This window comes from Citrus clementina, unplaced genomic scaffold, assembly GCF_000493195.1.
Source record: "Citrus clementina cultivar Clemenules unplaced genomic scaffold, Citrus_clementina_v1.0 scaffold_1, whole genome shotgun sequence".
NCBI lineage: Eukaryota > Viridiplantae > Streptophyta > Magnoliopsida > Sapindales > Rutaceae > Citrus > Citrus x clementina.
This window is the reverse complement of record NW_006263303.1, coordinates 25,839,844-25,862,681: the sequence shown is the minus strand read 5'-3', so window position 1 is coordinate 25,862,681 and position 22,838 is coordinate 25,839,844. Positions and strand designations below refer to the sequence as shown.

At 34.3% G+C, this 22,838-nt stretch overlaps 2 protein-coding genes across 5 annotated transcripts; both read left to right on the top strand.

Annotated features, from left to right (window-relative positions):
* The first annotated feature begins 1,702 nt into the window (after positions 1-1,702).
* LOC18055829 (N-alpha-acetyltransferase 35, NatC auxiliary subunit) lies at positions 1,703-10,952 on the top strand. Of its 4 annotated transcripts, none has more exons than XM_024177469.1 (16): positions 1,703-2,024; positions 2,304-2,371; positions 2,983-3,138; positions 3,845-3,910; positions 4,244-4,394; positions 5,539-5,618; positions 6,430-6,702; positions 6,780-6,923; positions 7,617-7,751; positions 8,054-8,152; positions 8,860-8,916; positions 9,257-9,461; positions 9,718-9,836; positions 10,115-10,183; positions 10,402-10,500; positions 10,587-10,952. In XM_024177469.1, the coding sequence occupies exons 1-16, from the start codon at positions 1,901-1,903 to the stop codon at positions 10,824-10,826; spliced, it is 2,085 nt and encodes a 694-aa protein (XP_024033237.1). In that variant the 5' UTR covers positions 1,703-1,900; the 3' UTR covers positions 10,827-10,952. The 4 variants fall into 4 exon arrangements, with proteins under 4 accessions (XP_024033237.1, XP_006453092.1, XP_024033238.1 ...); XM_006453029.2 differs by having other exon boundaries at positions 3,738-3,905; XM_024177470.1 differs by lacking the exon at positions 3,845-3,910.
* A 6,254-nt stretch (positions 10,953-17,206) lies between these two features.
* On the top strand, positions 17,207-22,647 carry LOC18055827 (putative clathrin assembly protein At5g35200). Its single transcript, XM_006453026.2, has 16 exons — positions 17,207-17,328; positions 17,872-17,996; positions 18,088-18,157; positions 18,290-18,387; positions 18,614-18,755; positions 18,845-18,945; positions 19,579-19,662; positions 19,837-19,887; positions 19,980-20,045; positions 20,115-20,180; positions 20,259-20,339; positions 20,449-20,526; positions 20,914-21,063; positions 21,198-21,270; positions 21,549-21,661; positions 21,865-22,647. Exons 2-16 carry the CDS (start codon positions 17,898-17,900, stop codon positions 22,225-22,227), a joined length of 1,635 nt encoding a protein of 544 aa, XP_006453089.1. The 5' UTR covers positions 17,207-17,328; positions 17,872-17,897; the 3' UTR covers positions 22,228-22,647.
* The last annotated feature ends 191 nt before the right edge of the window (positions 22,648-22,838 follow it).

Genomic DNA, 22,838 nt, shown 5'->3' with positions numbered 1-22,838 from the left:
CAAACATTTCAAAAGTGCAGAGGTCCAAGAGATTTGCAAGAGGATTGTGAGTTTTTTTACCTATACCATGGCATGGACCAAATTAAGCTCGCACAATTAAGCACATATAGTTAAGTCCACTCAGTAGCATACATTAAGGGGTATAAGTATATAATTTTCATAACTTAAAAGAGAAAAAAGAACATAACCTTGGGAAGTAAATTTCTTTCTGTTTCGATATTCTGAACACAGTCCCAGCATGAGGTGAAATCCAGAGCCAAAAATCCCTGTTTGTTAATAATCTCATTGTAAAATCCAAATGCTTGGCACCGGACAGTGGAGGATGTAGGCTTTGTCTCAAATCTGCAGGAACATGCACAGTGCACAGCGAAAAAAAAAAAGGAAAATTGGGTCATATGAGGGAGCCAATCAAAGATAAAACTGATGCTTGCAAGAATAGAACATACATATCTCACAGTCAAGGCTAGCTGCGCAATTTCAACAATTTGGAAACCTGATGGAACCTTGCGAGTAGTTCAATGTATTTGACTACATACCATTGAGAATCATATTTTTGGGGCGGAGCAGAAATGGAGATTGGCTTCCGACAGAGAAAGTGCACCACATGAAGACCAGGAAAATACGTTGCCAGTATATCCGAATACACTCAGATTAGGAGTCTCAAACCTGAGCTCAACCATGGTATATATGGTCCCGAGGGTAAAGATCTTAACATGGGGGACTTGAAAATCTTCATACTTAATTTCTAGTTTGTTACAGGAACCCATATATATATGGTCCTCGAGCAGAGGAACCTAATAATCATCAATTCTCGTCTCCTCCTCCTCCTCCTCCTCCTCCTCCATAAATATAAAATATATTAATATCCCTAATGAAACATTAAATACAATTAGTTGTAGTAATATTTTAACAAACAATGACAGAAAATCAATCTAACAACTAAAACCTTTCAAAAAGTTAAACATTAACAAGTACCCGCGAAAGCAGTTTTCTTTGATAGTGATAAGTGCAGTGATGTAACACTAATGAAGCAAAATGTCATGAAGAGACAGGCAGAGAGATGATCTAATATACAATAATATCGTGGAAATCCGTGAGTAGTAAAAATCAAAATTGGGTAGGATGAGGAGTTTAAATAAAAAGGGTAATTTATTTATAGCTAGGCTACGGCGCCTATTAATCCGATGATCAATTTATATCTTAGTGATTGCATTGCATTGGCAGTTGCTTAAGTTTTTTTTTTTTTTTCTATTTTTTTTTTCAGTTATAGTCTAATGACAACTCATTTCTCTCGCACCATCAATATGAGAATGAGAGTATTTAATACTTCAAATAAAAAGGAAATGATACCTCAAATTAATAAAACTAAAAAAATAATGATATTAGATTTATAGTGATGATATGTATAATTTGTATTTCAACTCAAATACAAATTATATATATATATATATATATATCATGAATTTGTTGTGTATATTTTCTCATTGATTCCATCATAGTATTAATTATTAAAAAAAAAAACACATTGTAAAAGAGAGATATTTTTAATATCCTTTTTTATTTTGTTATGATTTTATTATTTGTTCCCGTTTCTATAATATTAGCAAAGTTTTGAGGATCCATGTTTACTGGTTACAACAGGACGAATGAAAGTTTTGAGGGTGTTTTTGTCTTTTCAGACTTCTAGAAGTATCCGCCCACTTCAAAATTGTCAGCTGCACTTTTGCCCGGGTGAACTCACTGGAGATCCGACCCGACAGGTGCCCTAAAACCTTCCCGTTCGAACTTCCACTTGCGGGTACAGTATGTATTTTCCTCGTTAAACCAAGGCAAAGACAAAAGACGGAGAGCACGAAGCTCCGTAAAGAATCTTTAACCGCTGCCTAACGCTTAGGCGACGATGGCCGAGAGGGATGCAGAGGAGGCTACGATGAGCCATCAAGCACCTGAACGAAGCTCCATTCCTTCCGGCGACAACACTGTCTGGGCCGACATCTCTCCTCTTCTTGACGCCGCCTGTAAAGGTTTCAATTCTTTTTCATTTAAATATTCGCTTAGTAATACCCAAATCTCAACTTCTGTTCTGCTCGCGAGGATTTTTTTAAAAATATTTCTTTAAATTAGGACGACGCAGTTATTATGCTAGATTTTGACGCATGGATATTTTTCTTTTGTTGTATTTTTTTCCTCCTTTAATTAGATTTGCTTACGTGTTTGCTGCTAGTAAACTTGATGAGTAATGTGGCTAGTTATAGTTGCTTAATGATTACTTCCTCTTATTCTCTGTAATTTTCGAGTCACAGAACTTGGAGATGGTGAAATGATTCATGGAGAAAATTTCAATCTTTTTGCGGCCATGTCTGCTTTAGAGGTATTGCTATTTTATATTATATTATTGCTTATCTTTGATATTATATTTTATATGAATGCTTTCTTTGTTGATTTCTTCTCATATTGTTCGTGCTTAGTGAGTGCAATGGTTGAATATATGCTCTCTGCTATGTTCATTCTATGTGATGTAGAATGAATCAATCAAGTGACTTTCATTAGGATGTAGTTCACTTCTTCTTTTATCGCTTGTATCGACATGTTTCCCTACATGAGTTATGTATAAGCTCACTATCGGTTAGGATCCTGAAGCATGATATTTAGTATTGTGCATGATAATAGTTTGTGATTGGGATCTTTAACTTAAAGTTTGACTTGAATTTTTGACACACGTTCCTAACCATTCATCCCTTTTATCTAATGGTGTTGATCTAATTCAAAAGGTTATCTTTCATTCTTTTCAGACCAGTAACAATCTTTTCTATTTGATTAAATGACATGAATGGTTGAGATTTGTGTCCAAATTTTAAGCCAATAATTTTCCCTAAAAGAACATGACCTTATTCATTCTTTCATATGACATATCTGTTATGCTTTATGAAATCCTGATCCTTTGATTACACTTACAACTTCAATTTTTGTTATTTATATCAGATAATGGACCCAAAAATGGATTCTGGTATTGTCTCTAAATACTGTTCTCTTGATGAGGCCATTGAAGATGGAGCTGCTCCAGTTCCTCTTAGCCATGATAAAACCATTGATGTTCAAAGCATTATTGACATTATGGACCATCTTCTTGCATGTGAGGTAATGTCGGGATTATCTTCCACTATCTTTAACCCTATGCGATTTCAAAATAGATGTAGACGACTCTTGAATGCTTCGGAACTATGTTAAATATGCCTTGGCAGTTTTCTTTTTGATGTCACAACAAATAAATATGTGGACACTTTTTTTCTCCTCCCTTATATTTATTGAGAAAGAAAATGAATACATCCAGAATAGTGAGAGAAGGAGCTTGTGCTTGTAAACATATGGGAAATCAGCTCATGATTGCCATCTGCAAATATGCTCTCTCCCTCAATCTCTCAAAACAAACTAGCTGTTTGGTTATCCTGGTTCACTTGCAATGCACATTTGGTCAAGTATTGTGTTTGGTTTGCACATTTGAGCAGAAAGTCGTATGCAAACCCAGATTGATTAAGTTTGCTTTTCACATTACCACTTGTATTTTTCTTACCCTCGACCTAATTGCTAAACCATTTAAATTGGGAGTTTCTTCCTTGTGTATATGCTTATGTAGCATTGTAATTATGGTGCGTCCTGTCATTGGCCTACTTCTCTTTCCAACTGTATGGATTGTGCCTTTACTTTTGTAATCAATAAACTGTAATCTACCATGGCAGGCGACATGGCACAGCGGTCATTCACTGGCACAAACTGTTTTTTCGTGCATCTATCTTCTGAGGCTTGATAGGACGTCTTCACATGCTATATTGCATTCTTATTGCAGAGTCATACGTGCAACCTGCAAGGCAGTTGTGTCAGTTGTCTCAGATGCTCGTACACACGAAGTAAAGTACTCCAACATCTCTTTTCTACTCTGAATCAATTATTGCTACATACCTGTCAATTAATCATTTTCCCCTTGTTTTTGTTGCTTTTAGTTAACTATTACTGTGATGCTTAATGCTCCAAGTTGTTTTAAATCAGGATTAAGCAAACTATTTGGCTATGTATGACATTGTACACTTAGCTTCTCAAAAATAAAGCAATGTTATTTCCAATTATTATATTATATCTTGATGGAAAAAGGATTAGCACATATTTACCCTTTTTTCCTTTTGCTCAGAATTAATATTTTGGTGAAAGTATTTTCTATAAATTTTTATCTTTTATGTTTCTTTGTCAGGAGGAGGATCTATTCTCCATGACATATGGTCTTCCTTTGGATGGGGACGGAGATGAAAAGTGCTTATCATTTTTAAATGCTGTTGAAGAAACCATTTGTCGCCAATTGCGGGCTTGTAAAGCCCCGTCATCTAAAAAAAGAGTATTAGAGGGTAGTTATCCAATCACTTTCTCAAATATATTCATCTTCTTTTTCTGTTCTCTAATTACTGAAGCACCAGATATCAAGATGAAAATAGGATTTAGACTATTTTTTAATGGTGAACAACAACGCAAAATTAGTTTGTGATAATGATTGAGGTGGTGACTCATTAACGAGCCTGGTCCCTTTCTTTCGAGCTGATGTTCTCTGGATTTTTTCATGTACATTTTTTCACATACAACAAATGTGTTACCATGTGTCTGCGTAGGACCAGCTTGACTCTTTTTATTTATTTATTTATTTTTTCTGGGGAAAAGTGGATCACAGCTGTGGATGTAGATTCATACTGTTTATTCAATCAAATCCATGATCAAAACTTGTGAGATCAAATTAGTATAACTGCATGGTCCTCATATTTGAGAAGCCAAAAACTCTTTTCAATTGCTGATGATGCAATCACTGACAGTTTGGTGCAGCTTCATGAAATGGTTCCACATGCTGAGTCACAATCTTAAAATCCAGCAACCTCATTGAATTAGACTTTAAGCTGGAATCCAGACCTGATGTTAATTTGAAAGTAGACTATTTATTATTATTATTTTCCTTTCCATGCTTGAGCTCAAGTAGGTTTTGAATTTTTAACTTCTTATGACCATTTTCTATGTAACATACTTGGAGGAGCTACCATTTGTACTGGTTTGCTTAACAGTCTTGTGATGATATATAAGTCGCCTCCGAAAGATCACGGTGGATCTAGATGGTGTTTAGCAAGCTTTTACCAATGACTTATTGAATTTATTGGAAATTGCTTGACCAAAGAAAAAAGAGTAATAAGGAGAGCTTTGACAGTAGTGTCATATGGTGCAATTCGTTATCAATATGAACTCAAAGTTCCAGAAAATGTGAGGTTGTGTCCACATTTATTTTGACAGTGTAAATGTATATAAACTCTATTTCTTTGATTTTAACTTGAACATTTAGGGATTCAGCATCTGCGCTAGTTAAATTTTAAGTCTATAATGTATCAGGAACAGCTCCAAAGTCAGAACTCTGACGAGTTGCATATTTGTGACTGTCATCCTTTATAAATGCCTGCGAATTAAGTTGAGGTAAAAGTGATTTCCTTTATTGATGTACTCGCTACTTTGATGCAGATATAGAACCATTACAACATAATCTTGATTTGGAAGAGGGCTTCTGCAAAGCTTTGTTATGCCGCTTACGCTTTCGTAAGGTCTTACACTGTGTGTACTCATTTTATAGGATATTTGGATGAAATGAAATCTAGCCTGTGCGTTTTTGTGCATTTGTTTCATACTATTATTGCCTTTTCCTTGAATACATCCCTCTCCTTCAACGGAAATGCATTCTTTGATATGTGAGACCAATTAATGCCTACATTTATATATTAAAATTGTTGTTAATGATTTATCTGAAACTTTTTGAAAAAAATTAAATAGTGAGTCAGGAAGATTGGTGTTGCGTTTCTATTTACTTTCAGTTCTTTAATTTTCAAGCTTGAGCTTTCTATTTGAAGCCACGTGCTTCAAAATGCTCTTCTGGGTTTTTAAACAATTTCTATTATTTTCCAGTTGAATAATTTTTCAGGTGTTTGGTTTTTTCACTCCCTTCTATATATGTGTGTGTGTGTGTGTGTGTATTTTGCAATAGATAAAATGTCTCTTGATGCCTTTTAAAGCATAACATGTTTTTTAAACGATTGTTGAAACACTATCAAGTTAAAAAGTTAAGGCTGATAGGAAATGATCAATCAATAGTATTCAAATTTAAAGACAAATAAGAAAAATAAATAATTCTATTATTTCTGGCCCTAAATCATTGGGCTTATCTTTATCAGCGGAAATGATTGTATCTATCACCATTTGTGAACTTCGTTTTTCAGTTGTATTTCTAGTTTTTCTCTTCTAGCAGCTACATGCTACCATGCTGTGGCATTCTGTATTTGTTTACAACCTATTGTATTCGACATAACCCATAGAATTTGTTCTTTACCTGCACTGTTATCATTTATTCGTCTTCTTCAGCATTTTTTCCATACCCTTGCGTGTATGAGACGACCTCAAGGACGAGGCTTCGAGATGGCCAGAAAACATATAGCCTCATGTATATTGGAGCTTGAATCCATTCTAAAATCAGCAGAGTTCCTCAGGTTTGGTGTTTGTGGAACATGCAAAGATGGTATAGAAGGTAAAACAACTGCCTCTGGTCATACTCCAATTGGATTTGATGCTAGTTTAAACAGCAGATCAGCTGCTCCCACTCCACCACGTGCTATTAAAATACTAAGTTGGAAAAGGGTGAGTATTGTAGAATTAATGATATATCTACTAATTTTATTTCATTTACATAACAATATTTATTTCTATTCTGCCAGGCTGTTGAATATTTTGTGAAACTTCTTCATGATCTAGATGTCATATGTTCCTACTCTTTGGACCCTTCGTTAGAAGGTGTTCTACGCTTTGTGGTTCAGTTTCAAAAGTCTAAACCTGATTTGGTTGCAAGAGCTCATCTACAGGTTAGATTTCACTATCTCTGTCTCTGTCTCTCTTTTAGGGCTATCTACATTTTTCCCCCCTCAAGAATAGTCTTCCTTTGGATGTCTGGTCTCCCTCTTTCCCCTTCCTTTGCTCCTAACCTCCGTCTCTTCCATTTCACATAATTGGGTGTCCTTAAAAAATGATATTAAGAAGACGAAAAAGGGATAACAGGCCCATAATTAAATTGTTGTGTTTGACATTCTGAAGATTTATCATTTTTGCTCGGAAGTTTTTTGTATTTTGGTCGATCCATTTTCTAACACCTTGAATACTAAAAGGTCACGTAATTGAAAACAAAAAAAAAATAACAATTGTTACAAGTGAATTTAATTGAGCAATTCATATTCTATCAAGTTAACGTGCTAAACTTTTGAGTGACAAGATAAACCTTGGAAAAGAGTAATACTTCACGGTGAAATAGTTTTCGCATCTTAGTACAAAGGACCGGTTGAATCTTGGATTTTTGGCAACTCATTGCTAGGACACTTTAGCTCCCACTACAGCTTTGTATTCTCTTTGTACACGTCTCTTAAACCCGCTTAATGTTTGGCTGTATCGAGTTTCTTTTTCCTCAATCATGTTAGTAGTCTTGTACCTACATATGGGATTCCTACTGGTATTTTTTATTCAATCATATTTTTGAATCCATGATCCTGGCAACTTGTGAACAGGTTTTACTGGTTCAAGATGGGAAACTTTATGGACGATATCCTATATTTGCTGTGATCACTAAAGCTTCGGCATTGCCTGAATTCACGAAGAACCATGATATTCAGAAGTCTGAATGTTTCATGCAATTGGGGCAGGTGAAAAATTTAACTCTTGGGATTTTAATTTAAATTTATTTTTTAATGAAATATCCTTGAATGATCCAATTATTGTATTCAGGGGTTTTGTTCAAATTTGAAAATCAATTGCTAGTATGAACTCAGGAATTATTTATTTATTTCGGTTTCACCATAGATTACCAGGTCATAAGCTAGTGTGTTAAAAAATGCCATTTGTGTCTGTCCTCTTTGCAATAAAGTTGGGAAAGCAATTTTTAGCATCTGGATTCTTGCTGATGGCGATTGAACTAAAATGCATGTAATGTTATTATATAATGCAGCTAGTGATCAATATGCTCAAAATTCTTTGCACAAATGCTGCATGGCAGAGGCGTAAGCTTGGGAAAATCTTGCAAGATTGGCGTGTTATTTATGTACAGGTTTGTCTTTAATTTGAATTTCCCATTTCCGTCAATTGTCTTGTTCATTTTCTTTTTTTCCCCAAAACTTATTTGAAATATTCTGCAACTTTTGTATGCTTGGGCTTGTTTATTTTTGTTATCTCTATGAATGTTTTAGTTTTACTATATGCCAATTAGTTGGAGGCTGCACCGGTCCTGTTTTTTATTGTGCTGATAATTTACTAGTAAAATCTTTTTTTGAGATCTAAATTATTCACCATTAATTATATACCATGTGTTATTGGTAACAAGTTGAATGTGTATGTAGACCTTTTTCCCATTATCAATTGAGACTTTGGGTAAGTTGATAAATATACAGAGAAATTATTTGTTTTCACTTCACGTTCTTTTTCACTTTTATTTATTAGTAGAATTTTCATAGATAAAGGATATTTCATTTTGGGGAGACTTTTTTGCAGTAGAACAGTTCCCATAGCTCTTTCTTCTCTTTCTTGTACAGTTTGACATATTTTATATATAGGTCTGCTTTCTAATTAGTTTTTACATTTTCTTTGTTGGTTGAGTTTTGTGTTTATCTGGCCCTTTTCTGTGGATTTATGATATATTTCAACTGGGTGAAAAATAATTTTCCTGTCTTTTCAACATGGAATCTGCATGTATCAATGTAATGCTGAAAATACAACCTTCTTTTTGTGTACTAATGTCTTGTATCTGTTATCTAACAGCTAGAGCTTGCTCTTAGGAATGAGGTTGGAGAAGTCTCAAGCAATATGGATGATGAGGTACCTTGCTTTCCTGTCAGCATTTTGAGTGTATTGTTAGTTTCTGATTTTCATGTATGCAGTGATGGAGCAAGATAACTGAGAGGATTATGATAGAAAGAAAACAAAAACAAGGATAAATGTACAATTTAATACACTAGCCAGAAAAGAGTGGAATATCATAGCCAGTATTCATAAATTATATGTTTTCGTATTTTGATTTTCCTTCATATATTGTTTGGACTTCTGTTTGTCAGTTTCTCACTGTAAATGTTTGGACTCATTGAGAACAGGCCCAGCTGTCATGTGCCCGACTGATTTTACGTTTACTGAGTTGCAAAGAAATTTTTTGATTTTGCAGAAAATGTCTGTCAAAATATTAAGACATGTTCTCAATTGGGTGGAGGAGCAAACTTACTGGATAGCTTCTCGTTTTCTCATGCTGGGATTTGAATTGGATCTGTATTCCCCCAGTGAATATTGCATGGTCTATTGGTACCTGTATGTTGTCTTGATCAAGCTTGCTGAAAAAACTCATTTTAGGATGGCTGTAAGCAATGAACCAAGTAAGTTTGTTTCCATTTTCATTTGTGATTTTACTTCTGAGATTTGTTAAATATAGTTGTACAAGCACACAACTTAATTTAGCTGGATTGAATTCCTGAAAAATTTCTCAGAATGTGCTGAGCCTATGGCCCTGAACTCAAATGTTATACTTGAATAACAACAAATTTTCTTCTAAAGAACCTGGGGTGGTTCTCTGTATGTACTACTGAGTTCTTGAAACTTGTTGATTTGTTACTATGCTTCGGTTGATATCAGTTAAACGGAAGGGGAAGAAGAAAAAAGATTCCTTAAAGGAGGTGGCAAAGGAATCTCGAGTCCATCCAGCAATCTTGTTTCTTCAGTGTCATATGTGTCTTGCCGAAGGGCTTACGATGGTAAGTGTCTTTTTATACATTAGTTATGACATTATATATATCTGCTTTATATATTGTTTAAGTTGTATTCTGGGTAGACATTTACTTCATTATCTCCACCAGATTTTAGGTTTTCCAGTCAACTTAAACACTATTCTGCAGATTTGTAATAAATTTCTAATTCAGGATGATCTGGCTACTTATATGTACCCACTGAAATCTTGCGCATTCTTACTTAAAAGTGTTTACACATCGACATGTCAGCTTCTGCACTTTATTAATTAGTTCTGTCTTTCCAGATGCTTGCTGCTTTGAGGAATGACCTCATGGTGTTACAGAGTCAAAACCCTTTTAATACTGAGCAAGAGGTAAAATATTTCCTTTCATTTCTTCTTTCTTATTCATCAAGCCGATGCAAATTTGATCTTTTTCTCCCAGTTAAACTAATATACTTGAGAGGAATTGAATAGTTGCAGTTTTTCAGGTTCAATGCCTGAACCTGCTTGCGTTCATACTTCTGTTGCTATTGAAAGTTTAATGCATGGCTAGAAATTTACTTCTGTTGCCAATTTGTTTTTTCCTCCAGAGATTCCTCCAGCATTTTGAGCTTTTACAGAAAGCTTGCATTCCTGATCACATTTCGTACCCCTCATTCAAGGAATCAACTTCCTACGCTCGCCTCTCAGTGAGTATTCTATGACATTATCGAATACCCAGTCTTTTCCATTATCCTCTTGTACAAACTGTTAACGGGATTGCTTCTGTGCCTAGACCTTAGTTATGTACAATTACTTTAAGGATGCTCAGAGAATCGCAAAGGAAATCAAGAGTAGTTTTTCCAATGACCCGGAAAAATTGGCTGAACTCAGAAGAATAGAGCAGGTTGCAGAGCACAATGGCATAGCTCTTAATGTCATTTCCCGGGTAGGAGCCCTTGACCCGTCACTCAAGGTTACTTTTGAGTTCACTCATCATCCTTGTTTCGCTACTGCTGTTGTTAAGAGATCTTGAATTTTCCTTTTCATGATCTCCACCAATTTTGAAACTTCGCAGGTTTAGCGGTATTCCTAGTAAATCCAGTGTAGAATATTGTAACTTTAGTGTTTATTCAATCCGAGTTCTCAATTATTTATTTCATATATATTGTAACAATAAGAATTATAAAAGGAATCAAAGCACAACAATTTGTAAATGTTCTGTTTTTGTTCTTTTTCTATTTTTCCTTTAGCTAGCTGTCTCCATTCTAATGGCGGCTAATCTTTCACCGACAAACAGTCAGTCTTTAGATGCGGATGCTGACTGATCATAGGTTATATGACATGATCCAGTCAATTTATGGGTTTCTGAATTTTTATAATGTTTCCCGATGAAGTGCAATATTGCTTGTGTTCATTTAGTGGGTCACCACTGCACAAAAAAAAAAAAGAAAGTCTTGTGCAGATTCTTTGTCCAGTTTAAATGAATTTTCAGTGTTATTTCCTTTTTCTATTTGAAGCTATGCTGCTGCTTCAATTATCATAGGGCCTTTGCCATTTTAGTAATTTTATAAAAAATGAAAAGGAAAGTTGTAATGAAGCTGTAATTTTAGCAAGTAAATGTCCACATAAAATTTACTTTATTATAAAAGAAGAGTAGCTGGACGATTAGGGATTCTAATATTTGATTTCATTGTCGGCCAAAAGCGTCCTGGCATCACGCTGTTGAGCCAATTGCGCCCGGTACACCTCCGTACTTCAAAAATTATCTCAATACCCTAAAATTTATTTTTGCCGAAATTTTCATCGATACCCTTTAAAAACGGATAGGAAATTACTAAGCTATCATCATTTTAAAACATTTCAACTCAACGGACAGCACCTCTCCAATTCTCTACTGAAGCAAACAAACACTCATCTGCTGCAATTCCCTCCATTATCAAACTCAAACAAACAAACACTGCAATTCCCTCACTGGCATCACCTCTACTGAAACAAACATTCATTCTCCATATATGGTAAATCGAACTTCAACACGAGCAAACTAAGCCTGAGAAGGAGAAGCTGCCACAATTGATCACAATTGAGAAAGTGAAGCATAGTTCGTCACTACATAATCGCCGGAGAGAGTTGATCATTTACTGCAAAATTGTTAGAATATAACTAGTTGAGACAAATAATTTCATGTAATTAGTTTTCTTGTTAATATTCAAGGGAAAAAAATAAAAAGTTAGGGTTTTATATTGAAAAAATAGATTAATTAGTTGTGAGTCTCTCATAACATGTTCGAAAATAAATTTCTAGTTGTTTTGCTGCATGCAAATTGTGAAAAATTAATGGATTGTGCTGATTATAATTTTGTTATGTAACACAAGATTTGGTCGTGTAAGGTTATGTAAGATTCAAGATTGTGTTTTACACGACCTTCATGTATTGCACGATTACACGACCTTCATGTATTGCACGATTACACGACCTTCATGTATTACACGTTTACACGACCTTCATGTATTGCATGTTTATACGACCTTCATGTATTATACAATTATACAATCTTCTTGTATTACACAATTACACGACCTTCAATTCCACATTTTGTTTCTTGTCAATAGAAACTGCACATTACATTTAGTTTAATTAGGCTCACAATAAATTGGAATTGTGCATATACCTTTACCTTGTGAAATGTCATTAGTTAGAGAGATTCTTAATTTCCAATTATAAGTCATGGTAAGTCATGATATGTCTAGTTATGAGTGAAAATATTTTATCACTGCGAATGGTGTTCTTATGTGTATAACATTACATTAATTTCCTATAGCTGATATTTTTTTTCTTAATTGATTTCATGGATTAATTATATGCAGGCATTCCTCATGTATGCTTGTATGCTTGGCCAGAGGAAGAAAGCACTTTGAAGATAAAAAAAAAAAGAAAAAAAACTTTTTAAATGGCTGTAATATGTTTAATTGCGATTTTAAAATTACACGAATTTTCCATTAATCATTAGATTAACTTAGTTCTTTAAAGACTTAATTTGTGCTAAGAATTTATATTTGCTGCTATGCAAAAAATGTCAATGAAAATTATTAAAAAAAGAAGTGAAATTAAATTGGAATTTAAAAAAATTCCACATCATCATTGGTTTGAATTGTAACTGGTGGCATAGGATCAGATGTCTTAAGTTTGAACTTCGTTGTGATTTTGAATTCCGAAGTATCTATATCAATAACTTCAGCTATCTTCTCCACCAATGCGGCATATGTTGTCGATCGTGGTATCATTATCCCTTTAGCCTTTGAACTTTTGAACTTATATTCGTCATTTTGTTTAATCCATTCACCATTGAAGAGAATAGACACACGTACCAAAACCATATCTGATGATACAATAAAAACAATAATATTAAATTTCATATACAAGTAACTACACGACCTACATGACCTACACGACTTACACGACTATATTTCTTACATGACCTACACGACTATATTTCTTACATGACCTACACGACTTACACGACTATATTACTTACACGACCTACATGACTAACTATATGACGTACACGGTATCAAAAGAATGCACGACTCGAAATATTTTCGCCATAAATAAGTTATATTGCTGAAAAAAATAATTAAACAACCTACATTGCATATATTTCTACGTATAAGAAAAAATGGTGAAAATAAAATATTGTAATGTGAGGAAAATTTCTAAATTTTCCTAAAAATTAAAAAATTTAAAACCCAACAACATTAACATACCTTATTGGGTTGTTTAATAAGCAATGCACCTTTAAAGAAAGAGTGGGTGTTAAAGAAATGAATACATAATTGTATTTGTGTAAGAAGTTATGAGAGATTCTAAGAGATTTTGAAAGAATCGGCAGCAAAAATAGATTTAGGTGAAAAAAATGAAGAAAGAAATATGAAGATAATTCATTGAGTGCATTTGATGCATTCATTAAGGGTATTTCCGACTTTGCTCACATTTGTTAGGGTATCCATGAAAACCAAAAAGGGAGGAGGTATTTAAATAATTTTAAAACTATTAAAGGGTATTTAATTAAAAACCCCCACGCTGTTGGCCTCAGCTCTCAAGTGAGGGATACTTTTCAAGAAAGGATGACAAATGTGTATGTGATTAGAATTTAAGGAGCATGCTAAGTTATAGATTCAGTAACTTACAGCCCACCCATTTTAAGAAGCACTGGCCACTATTTACAAGCTGTTGGTCCCACTTTTTTAGCCTATACTTGCACAAAATGGGTTGGCTGTAAGTTACATAACTTAGCCACACCCAGAATTTAGGCATGAATTAGGATCCTAAATTTTAAATTATTATGTCTAATTGCTAAATTGCGACTTAAAACCTCTCTATCTTTGGTAAAGTTGACTCTGGTTCACAATGATCTGACAGTTAGTGGAGTAATTGAAAAAGAATTTTTTTTTTTTAAATTTCAATTTCAGCTTTCAATAGGATTAGGATTGGAGATAGGGCTGTGTAAAACAAACCGCACGGATCCAAAATGGTCCATTGGATTGGTTTGTCAAAGTCAAACCATCTTTAATAGGATAGAGGTTAGATTGGAGATGGTGGGTTGTTTGTCTCTTGTTGATCGTTTCATTGAATTTGGTTGACTCATAATATGTGCATCATCAATTCATCATATTGTGTTAAGAACACTTCATACTCACATAAAATTTTCTCCTATCATCACCTAGAAATTAGAATCTTTTCTATTTTTGAACCACAGTAGTGTCAAATTAAAGGAAATTTATTAGTAATTGGGGCGAAATTTATTAGTAATTGGGGCAAAATTATGTTGCAACAGTGGTACCGTACCACTATTATAACGTATTAACTAAATCCAATAACTAAGATATCATGCAAGTTCCTTTCGAAAAAGAAAATGTTAGAACTCTTGTGAACAAATGAAAAGTTGATTATTTATAATAAAAACAAATCTTGAATGTTGAAAAAAAAAACACTTCATCAAACTGGACAATCGACGTACATTTTTAATATTTTGGCAGAGTCCAGGGATGCCGGTGGAGCCCACAATCACAAATTCAGTTTCCGTATACAAAATCATATGGTAGAAGCCCGCCGGTTCCCAGGTTGTTAGCTGGGCCCACTAAACATTCATCATTATGTGGGCCCGAGCGACTCTCGCTCAGGAAAAGCACTATAGATTCCAAAAGACAATATTTGCCCCTGGTTTCAGATCAGTCTTATTTCTTTTGTTTTCTTCTTATTTTAATATGGAGGGTACGATCGTCTTTTAAAAAATAGAATTGTATTGAGACGGTGTCACGTGGTTTAATTGGGATCGTAGTTGTACCTTGGAAGGTAGAGTTGTATCCCTCGTGGCGCAACCACTTATTTAACTAAGATTTGGTAATGCCCCTTGATCTCTGATTAATTACACAATTTACCAAAGGGTTGAACCTAATTGCTCTGTGCAATTTGGCAATTTCGGAATAATATTTTATTGTAAATCTCAATTTTTTTTTTTAAGTTTACTAGCACGATTAGGTTACCAATAATGGACGATTATCTTTTAAAATATTGTATTATCAAGATATTGATATTTACTATAAAAATATCTATTTAAATCTCTTAAATTTGTGATGGTGTTTTTCGAATATTATATTTAGAATAGATCGAATTTATTTTTTTAAAAATAGATCTTGATCAATACACACAGACATGTAAATAATTAAAATAAAATTATTTTTAATGCAATAAAAAAGTATTCAATTGGATAAAAATATTATACCCTTGCCATAATAAAGAGAAAGTTGTATGGTAGCTTATTATCTTCAATAATTAACTAGTCAACGACTTATAAATTGAATAATACTAATGATATTCAATTGAGATATAAAGATTATATCCCAACTTATATGAGATATACAATGTAGCAGTAGTCAATACAACTATTGCAATAACAACATAAGAAAATGATAATTACTTATACATGGTGCTTGTTTATTGCTAACCATAAATTATAAAGAATATTTGTTACAAAGCTTAAATTTTGTGTTTATTTATGAAGCATAAACTAGAATTATAAATCTTTATGAAGTTAGTTTGTACTTCCATTTTTCTTTTATAAGAAAGTTCGTAGAGAAAATGATACTTAGATGTTCGACGATTTGCCTAATCTAATGATTAGTGAAACCTTCAAGATATATATACAAACGTTCTTATAAATTGAAAAATGTATTTAATATTGTGTGTTTGTATCTAATATCTAGTGTACAACTAATCTGCTGTTCGTTTCTAGAAAACGACACTAGTATGCTATTCGTTTCTAGAAATTGATTCTATCATCACGCGGATTTCAAGTAATAAAATACGAAATTTAATTTTGGTGTTCTTAAATAAACAAATATATCAATAAAAGAATTTTTATACATTCGTTACTAAACGTTTTAAATTACATGTATATTATGACTAAACTTGTGTGTCATATTTCAAACATATATATCTCTAAAAAATGTTAAAAAAAACAAACGTTAAATCAAGGACACATCAAGTCAATGATTGAATTTTCTAACTCCTCCTAAAGTCCCCTCCTTTCTTCATGGGACTTTTCTCTCAAATCTGTAAGTTGGAAGGTTAAATTTTAACGAACAATTGTGAGGGCCATTTTGTAAAATGAACCAAAAGCAAGGGCAGAATCACACACACACCAAAAGAAATAAAAATCAAAATGGGTGTGCTGCCACCGTTAGATTTTTCCCGTTTCCAAGCGACTTCCCTCTCCCGTTGAGACAACAATGGACGGTCGACCAACAACAAATAATTCAATTCAACGTTTGCATTAAGAGTGGTCTTAAAGCAACCTGCGCTTCTAGACTCTAGACCAAACCTACAAAAAAATCATCCCCTACAACCGATAACAGCTTGGCCTTCACGTACTCCATCCAATCAACACCAACCGTTTGACTCATAATTCTTTCCAAATTAACAGCTTCGTTTCTGTTGGATCTAACAACCGCCCTTGTTTTATTACAATTTTACGTGATTCTTTTCTTTAGCTTTCCACTTTCGTTAACTCAAATCTCAATTTTCAATGCCCGTAATATTATTATTTATTCATAAAATTTTAATCTTTTTCTTAATTATCATGGAGAAAATCTTAAAATATTTTATTACTAAAAAAACTCTCGTGAATAAGCAAAACGGCGATAAACGCAGCCAAAAGAAAAGAAAAGAAAAGAAAAAAAAGGGAAATCGTAAAATGGTTGTAGAGAAGTAAAACCCTTTAAACATGAGAGTACAAAGTTCTTACAAATGCCGTATTTCTGACAGAGATAAAAGAAAGATACCAGAACTAGTATTAAATATATAATAAAGAATTGTCAACACCCCCCCCAAAAAAAAAAAAATTTAAAAATTAAAAATATAAAATAATAGTGAAAGACGCCGACGACTCAACCAGAGGCAGAAAACTCATTTGCTCATTTTGATTCTTTTTTTTTTTTTCTTAGCTACCTTTCTCTTTCCCTTCAACAATTCAGCTCCAGGTAAGCCTTCTGATCTCACTCTGATCATCAGAGAAGTATTCCTTATCACTGACAGTCATCTGGTTGTCTTTGTTTTTCTGCTTTTCTGTTGTTTTCGTTGATGTTATGATAGGATTCTGGAGAAATTTGTGTTCTCTTTTTTATTAGATCTTTTGATGATAAGTCAAAGTTGCTGTTTTTAGTTTCGTTTCAATTCAATATTAACTCATGTCTCTCCCTTCAGTTCTGTTTGTATGCTTGTACAAGACTTGTTTAAATTCTGAACTCTCAAGTATGTGGCGGTTACTTTTTTCTTTTCTTTTCGGTTTGTTGACTTTTATGGTTTCTTAGTGATGATTAGATCTTAAATGATGTGGTATGAGCTCTAAATTATGGGTTTAGAGTTGAGGGTTTTAATGGATTTGATGAAACTTTTATGAGTTATACAAGTTTGAATTTTGACTTCAGATGGTGAATTGGATTTGCATTGTTTTTGTTTATGGATAAGTTAACAAGGGTAAATGAGGAAAGTGAGTAACATTGGTGATTGATGGGCACTTGTAGAATTTCGTGATTGAGGGGTGGAGAGAATGTCAGGCGGAGGTACGCAGAAGAGCTTCAGGAAGGCGCTTGGAGCCCTTAAGGATACCACCACAGTTTCACTGGCTAAAGTCAATAGTGATTACAAGGTACTTAAAAAAAATAAAAAATGTGCTCTTCTTGATGGTTAGTTCAATCGTGGATGCATCTGATCTTTTCCATGGGGTGTTTAATTCGTAGGAGTTGGATATTGCAATAGTTAAGGCTACGAATCATGTTGAGCGCCCGGCAAAGGAAAAACACATCAGAGGTTTGTTCTGTCCGTTAAGAGTTGTTTGCGGCTTGTGTTTGTTTGGTTTCATACTTTCATGCTTTTACGTCTTTCTGATCTTCCTGACAAAGAAACATTCTCTCTTCTCATTTGCTTTATGTATATTTGCAGCTGTTTTTGCCTCTATTTCAGCTACAAGACCTCGCGCTGATGTTGCATACTGCATCCATGCACTTGCAAAACGATTATCGAAGACACATAATTGGGCGGTACGTAAATCATGCAAGAACATTCTATGATTTGAATACTGAAGTAAATGGGATGAATAAAATGTGTTGAGAATTTAAGCAACAGCAGTGAGACATATTTGCTTTAATTACTTAAAGATTTTAGACATTTCAAGTAGCATAATCTAACTGCATAGTACCTTGATGTGGGACTACATGGATATTTCAATTTGGAGAACATCAGTTCTTGTGTTGTTTGGCTTTATAGGTTGCGTTGAAAACCTTAATCGTTATTCATCGTGCCTTGAGGGAAGTGGACCCCACATTTCATGAAGAAGTCATTAATTACGGCCGAAGCAGGAGCCATATGCTTAACATGGCTCATTTTAAAGATGATTCGAGCCCTAATGGTATATTATATTGTCCACTGTGAATTATTAGTTTTCTCAAAAGCTTAAGCCCGTTGTTTATGAAATATTTTCTTGTATACTATGGTTAGCATGGGATTATTCTGCCTGGGTGCGCTCTTATGCCTTATTTTTGGAGGAGAGGCTGGAATGTTTCCGTGTGTTGAAGTATGACATTGAGACAGATCGTCCTGTAAGAAATTTTTATCTTTAGTGATCATTTAATTTCGATTTTTTCAACTTGATCTGTATCGTTATTATTTATATCTGTGGAAGAATTAATTGCTACATTCCATTTCACTATGACATCTAACCATTCAGTTAATTCAATCTGTTTTAATGGGTTAGGCTTTGATGCATTTAAAAGAAGAGGAATTAAAAAGAACTGCTTAAATTCAAACAGACAGGAAATTATGTTAGATATTATTTGAATTAAAAGAGAAAATTATGTTAGACATTATTTGAATTAAAAGAGAAGATTTTTTTAGATAATAAGTTTTCAGTAAACAGATGCTACAGTTACTACTATCCCTCTTATGCTTTGGAACTAGATTGGATAAGTTTGTAGTTTTTTGACCCATTAACTCGATGAATAATTGGAACTTGCAGTTGTACAATCTATTCCCCTTTCCCTCCCCCAGCATTCTCTTTTTTATTTGCAAAAGGACGTCATCTCATCTTCCTTTCATAAACTTTTCAATATGTTTTTCTAAAAGCTGTGGTGTTGTTAGAAACATGTTGTTGTTGTAGATTCTATTTAAGCCAAATGGAAAACAATAAAGGGCAAAATGAGAAAAGTTCCTAACACATACAAGCTTTGATGCAGAGAACCAAAGATTTGGACACTGCCGAATTGCTTGAGCATTTACCAGCTTTGCAACTGCTTCTTTTCCGTGTCCTTGGCTGTCAGGTAATTCTTTGGATGCTGTCAATTAAGCATCAATGCACTTGTTTCACACATAATGATGTAAGCTTGTTACTTGCAAATGATGGCTTTGATTGCACATCAATCCATACCACACTTTTACACATTTGTTATGTTTAACTTTGCTTTTAATGGACTATATTTGTGATATTTCTACAGCCGCAAGGGGCAGCAGTTCATAATTTTGTGATTCAGTTGGCCCTTTCATTGGTATGTGAACTGTTAATCAAACATGTGATTTCTCCATGTGATTTGAAAATTCTGTTGTATTGTTTCTAACATGTCTTCTTTGATGTAAATAGGTTGCTTCTGAAAGCACTAAAATATATCAAGCAATAAGTGATGGTACAGTAAATTTGGTTGACAAGGTAAGCAACTGTCTATATTTCCTTCAATGAGCTTGGCTGAGAAAAGTTTGCTAACCTTAACTATGACAGTTCTTTGAGATGCAACGCCATGATGCTTTAAAGGCACTGGATATATATAGGAGGGCTGGGCAGCAGGTATTGCCTTTTGCAATATTCTTGTTGTGACAATGATCCCTTCATAGTAGGTTTTATTCTTATTGTCCGTTTTTTCAGGCTGAGAGACTATCTGAATTTTATGAAGTATGTAAAAGTCTTGATATTGGACGTGGAGAAAGGTTTATAAAGATTGAGCAGGTTTGAGTTCTGTACTTGTGGTGCCTTCCAAAACTAATTTTTCTTGCTTTCTATCTCATTACTGTTGTCTTATACTACTGACTGATTAACTTTTGTATTAATACTGAAGCCCCCAGCATCATTTCTACAAGCCATGGAAGAGTATGTGAAAGAAGCTCCGCGGGGTTCAACATTTCGCAAAGATCAGGTACACTAATGCCATTCATTAATCTGGTTTTATTTTGAATGACAACGGATTTAATGTATTTGTGAATGTGTATGCATCTATGTATTTATGTCTTCATGTCTGTGTCTGTATGTGTGTCTCCATGCACATGACAAAACACAAGCATTATCAGCAGGCTCGTATTAAGGCATCCGTAGTGATAATTGTTAAATCTTGTAGACTAATATTGTTGCTTATGTCATTAGGTTACATGCAAAGCGTCTTTTTTTCATCTGTTTTCTTAATATGGATATGGATAATCGTGCATTCGTTTATGTATATCAGACAATTAGGTGACTTTTGAAGTTGCTTTTAATCACTTGTAAATTTTTGTGATATAACTATTGATATTATAATTCTACCACACAGACGGTAGACAATAAAGTTGATGCACCCAAGGAAATGATGGCCATAGAATACAAAAAGACCCCAGAGGTGGAGGAAGCAAAGCCGCCGTCACCACCTCCTCCTGAACCAGTAAAAGTAGAAGCACCAGTCGTTGAACCTCCTGATTTACTGGTAACCTCATAGTCTTTACTTCATTACTTGTTAGTTCTACATATAGCATTTTTTTTTGTTTTCCCCTGAGAACTTAACCATTCAGCTTTCTTTCTCTCACCTTTTTTTTTAAAAAATCTTCGTTTTTACAAAAGGGCTTGGATGATCCTCTGCCTGTCGCATCAGAATTAGATGAGAAGAATGCCCTTGCTTTGGCTATCGTTCCAGGTATATTATTTATTTTATGTGAGGGGATTCTAACTGAAGCAAACTTGATCAAACCTGTTCTAGTAACTAGTTCAGTTACTGTTTGACCCAAAAGCGTAAGCTAACTTGTGAGGGCCAGCAATAGTACCTTAAGTTTTAGTAGTTATCACTAATATGCTTGAAATTATAATGTCATAGAAAAATGAAAAGAGTCTGAAATCTTAGTATTATGTTGTCTCAGTTATCTTGTATTTACGACTGGGAAATTATTTATGATTTCATCATTGTGGTTGTTGCAGTCGAGCAACCGACTTCCGTTGCTCCAACTCAAGGAAATGGAACTGCAGGCTGGGAATTGGCACTTGTTACTGCTCCAAGCTCAAATGAAAATGCCACTGCTGCCAGCAAATTGGTACTCATTTTCCCTAGATATTCTTAATGTTCTGTTTATCTTTTAAATATTGACTAAGGCCCCAAGGTTGCCATATCTCCCACTACACTACAAAATCAGTATTTATGATCAGAAACATTCAGCCTTTATGCACCCAGCACATACATGTTACCTGTTTCAAGTGATGCCTTACTGATGCTCTACATACTGTATTCATCTAAAAGGCGGGAGGGCTGGACAAGCTTACATTGGACAGCCTGTACGATGATGCATTAAGAAGAAACAGCCAGAATGCGAGCTACAGTACTTGGGGGCCACAACCAATCGCTGGTCCAACGATGCAACCAAATGGACATGATCCCTTTTATGCCTCAGGCATGGTTTCTGCTCCACATTCAGTGCAGATGGCAGCCATGGCAAATCAGCAGCATGCTTTTATGTTGCAGCAGCAACAACAGCAGCAGATGATGATGATGGCCCCACAACAGACTTCAAATCCTTTTGCAAACCCATATGCAGCCAATGTCCACCCTTATGGTTCAGGTATGCCGGTTCAAGCCTACAACCCGTATACAGGTCTTATGTAGATGATTTGCACAAAGGATATTTTCGACATCAGTAAACATGGAGGTGAAAAGTGGGGAATAGTTGGTTGAGGATTTCAAAATGCGGGAATGTTTCAAGAATAGATCGTCGTGTACCATATGTTGTGCAGTGTTAGCTAGAATGAGATTCTTTCTTAAATAATTAGTGAAAGGGAGGTTTCTTGATTGTTGATTATTTATCTTGACAAGTGGATAATAATAGTTTTCTAAACTGCCTAATATTTTTTTACCTGTTTGAAGTTGTTGATGCTCGGGCAGGAATCTTATTCTTGTTTATTATTATTATTATTTTTTCCTTGGACAGCTCTGGTAAGATTTTCTTGTAGATGATAAAAAAAGAGCTGTAATCTTTGTGATGTACCACATTCATATCAATGAGACATTACGTTTGAGATTGGTTGATCTTGGATATTCTGCGGTTTCATGTTAAATATTTGGTATTTTTGTACTCTCTCGTCACTTGTGTTTGTTTAATTTTTTTTTTCCCATTATTGTTAATTGTTGCCTTTAGCCAATGAAGTTTCTATTTCTAAATTTTGTGGGGTTTGGTTATGATACAACAGTGGCAACAACACAATTTCTGTCATGAATAT

Excerpts from the sequence above, each read along its gene's own strand:
- LOC18055829 (XM_006453029.2), top strand. The coding sequence starts at position 1,901 with ATGGCCGAGAGGGATGCAGAGGAGGCTACGATGAGCCATCAAGCACCT. Across the intron at positions 5,619-6,429 it reads GCCGCTTACGCTTTCGTAAG|CATTTTTTCCATACCCTTGC; the intron begins GTCTTACACTGT and ends CGTCTTCTTCAG. Across the intron at positions 8,153-8,859 it reads GGCGTGTTATTTATGTACAG|CTAGAGCTTGCTCTTAGGAA; the intron begins GTTTGTCTTTAA and ends GTTATCTAACAG.
- LOC18055827 (XM_006453026.2), top strand. The coding sequence starts at position 17,898 with ATGTCAGGCGGAGGTACGCAGAAGAGCTTCAGGAAGGCGCTTGGAGCC. Across the intron at positions 19,888-19,979 it reads TTCAGTTGGCCCTTTCATTG|GTTGCTTCTGAAAGCACTAA; the intron begins GTATGTGAACTG and ends TGATGTAAATAG. Across the intron at positions 21,662-21,864 it reads CCACTGCTGCCAGCAAATTG|GCGGGAGGGCTGGACAAGCT; the intron begins GTACTCATTTTC and ends TTCATCTAAAAG.